The sequence below is a fragment of the Cyprinodon variegatus genome, unplaced genomic scaffold, assembly GCF_000732505.1.
Source record: "Cyprinodon variegatus isolate N-32 unplaced genomic scaffold, C_variegatus-1.0 Scaffold17, whole genome shotgun sequence".
NCBI classification, from domain to species: Eukaryota; Metazoa; Chordata; class Actinopteri; order Cyprinodontiformes; family Cyprinodontidae; genus Cyprinodon; species Cyprinodon variegatus.
Genome location: NW_015150470.1, coordinates 1,786,271 through 1,789,383, shown reverse-complemented (window position 1 = coordinate 1,789,383; position 3,113 = coordinate 1,786,271). Strand labels below are relative to the sequence as shown.

Genomic DNA, 3,113 nt, shown 5'->3' with positions numbered 1-3,113 from the left:
ATATATATATACCTTACAACCTATGTTCCTTTTGTCACCTTCTCCTTTTTCACTATTGAGCCGATGTAACGAGTAAATTTCCCCACTGTGAGATCAATTAAGTCAATCAATCAATAAACCACAAAGTCTCTCTCACTTTCAGCTTTATAACGAATTCCATCTGTTCTTAAAATCTCAAGGAGCATTCATCTGACTTGCTATACCTTCATCATAAAGGTTCTCTTTCTACACTCTCTCTAAGGTAACGATAATGAGAGGGCTGAGGGAAAGCTTTTCTCATCCAAAACAAACCAGCTTACAAACATAAAATATTGACCTTATTTAAATGTATCATGCAATTAATGTAGATACTATTTATGGTGAGGTCAATTTATCATTTTCTTTCAGTGTACGCAATCTTAGAATATTTGTTATTATATAACAAATAGTATAATATATTATTATAATATTATAATTATTTCAACCTTTATGCTTTAGCAGCAGGAATATAAGCTTATTTCAAATCCAGAATTAGTTTACTGGCAACATTCCTTCAAAATTCCCACCTTTTTTAAACTTCAAAATTGTTTTTTTAACATTTAAAGTATTTGTTAGCCATTTGAAAATATGACCCAAAGCTGTTAGTATAATCATCATTGAAGATGTGTGAGTCAATTACACCTTGGTATTAGCTGCCTGTTGTTGGTCAGAACTGATGTTTTAATCTAATTGAGACAGCTCCTCTGTTTGGATACACAGTTATAATCTTCATTCTGTAATTGGCCAAGATTTGGGAATGGAATGAGAGCGGTGTCCTTCAGCTATGAACAAAGAGTAATATTTTGATAAGGCTGGAGCCATGGATGTCTACTCATCTGCTAACATGTATGATGTAAATTAAGATGATGTGCCAGACTGGAGATGTATAAAATGCTCCTCTAACTGTTAATCGGGACCACTTCCTGAGAGGTGAGCAGCTGCCTTCAGTAACTCTAAGCAACTTCTCTGATCTGAGTTAGATTACAATTTCTATCAGAATCTGTTGTCATGTCTCCTGGTTATTTAATACATATAAGTTATGAAGGGTTATTTGAAGGGTTTGTCCCGAGTGATTTCTTTTCAGGAACAAGAACTGGAGAGATAGAGCTTCAAGATGTAAAACACACAGAGCCTATCTTCAACAAAGCATTTAAATCAACTTATTGGTTTGGATCTTAAACTGAATGAGGTTTTACTTTGGCTGAAATTCTCTCAAATTTTAAAAACTATGTGAAAAAAAAATAGTTTTAACAATGACATTTGGAACCAAAGTCTGCAACACCTTTCAAGTTTCATATTTCTCTCAAACAAGTATATTGTATGTAAACTACCTTAGAACAAAGTTAAAGTTTTTTTTTGTGTGCCAATTTTCATATAGTGCCTTTAAAAGCATTTATTATTTTATTGCAATTTATTCTGCATTTAGCAAAATAACCCAGCCATGACATAGTTTTTAATCTTTTCTAGAATTTATTTACAGATTTATATTAAATTTATTGCCATGTTGCAGTTTTCAAATGTAAAACCGTCATCTAAACGTTTCTATAAATATTTTTTCGCAGTTAATTGAAGAAAGGGAATAAAGCCTGCAAACAAACACAGAGAGCCGGTTCCATATAACTTACTGTTTAGCTGTGTTGACATGGACTCCCAAAGTGAGACTCAGCCACTTATACGTTACCTGGAAAATACGTATAAAAATGATAAATACATTGTGTCTACATGTGAATTTGTTTCTACATGTTGAGATGAGGAAAGTGTATGGCTAGATGCTCAGAACTCAGTCGCTAAAAAATAAACTATTAAGACAACATTTATTGGTTTAAATTACAAAGCCGAATGAGTCAGACGGCCAACTCTTACCATTATCTTTAAAAACCCTACAAACATATTGAGAGTTATGTTTAAGAAGTTGTAAGACATTTAACTGTCAAGATTTTCTAACGTCCTTCCACGGCTACTTCCATTAAGCTAGCTTATTTTACATGTCAAAAGCAAAACCGAAACACTAAAGATGACAGAGCCCCAAAAATATTTAAAGATACTTACTATCTTGTTGTGGTCGTTGACATATTCGTCAATATTATCCAAATAAAGTTCGTCCATTGTGTCAGACTGTCCTCAATGGTTAGCTTGTATTAATCCAACTGCGCGGGAAAGAAGTTTATTTACTTCCGGTCTCGATCACGTGTCTGGAGGCTGTTCCGGCGCAATAAGCTACTCTAGGCTGCCCTCTACAGGCTAACAGGTTAATTGCCTTTGCAGTTAAAATCACTTGTCACTGCTCACACGTTTATGGAGGACCAGCTCTGACATAGTTAAAAATAAATACGGAAATAAATAAATAAGCACACAATGAAATTCCCCCCAAAATAAAATAATCAGATAAATGTAGGTAGAAATTAAATTATACAGAGACATAAACATATATGTCTATTTTAATTAGCTTCTTTATTTATTCGCCTTTGTAATAAGTGCCTTATATATTATTTCATTCTTCCTTTGTATTGTTTTTTTTACCCTATTTATTTCTTAAATGCTGCTTATTTCTTCCTGTCGTTTTTATATTTCTGTATGCATTTCTGCCTCATTATGTAAATGAGGAAGGGCTGTGTCTTCGAGGGTCCTCCAAACACATTGTAATCTACCGCACCCTTGCATTAAAAATATGTGATAATACCTAATAAAGAAAGAAGAACAAAGAACAAACAATAAGAAAAAAGACCAAATTTATGAAGTATAACTAATTACTTTTTCCTTTCAGTTTTTTAAAACATCCCACTGTCATCCCTGCAACAACTCTAAAATCATGAGACAACGCTTTAATTTTATTTCTTGGAAACAGCTGCAACAAAATTATGTAAGTGCTTCTTTATAGTTAGCCATAATTAGGTATAAACAATGAAGTATAAACAATGGATTAACGGATGAACATTTCAAAGCTATATTGTCAAACTTTAAAGTTTATTGGTAATCTTTGTGATACACCAACAACAGCAGTGCACCATTGAAACGTGGAAGGGAAATCAGGTGTAATTTCCCAGTTAAAAATATTGAAAAACTTTCGACAAAAAAAAAAAAAAAAAAAAAAAAAA

At 32.7% G+C, this 3,113-nt stretch overlaps 1 protein-coding gene across 1 annotated transcript in view; it reads right to left on the bottom strand.

Moving 5' to 3' along the window:
* LOC107092501 (DNA polymerase delta subunit 3-like) overlaps positions 1-2,198 on the bottom strand; it is a 4,652-nt gene extending 2,454 nt beyond the window's left edge. The window contains exons 1-2 of the mRNA XM_015387007.1: positions 2,068-2,198; positions 1,644-1,699 (exon numbers count right to left, since the gene is read on the bottom strand). Of these exons, the coding sequence (XP_015242493.1) occupies positions 1,644-1,699; positions 2,068-2,124 (113 nt within the window). The 5' untranslated portion in view covers positions 2,125-2,198. The remainder of the gene's footprint in view (positions 1-1,643; positions 1,700-2,067) is intronic.
* Between the last annotated feature and the right edge of the window lie 915 nt (positions 2,199-3,113).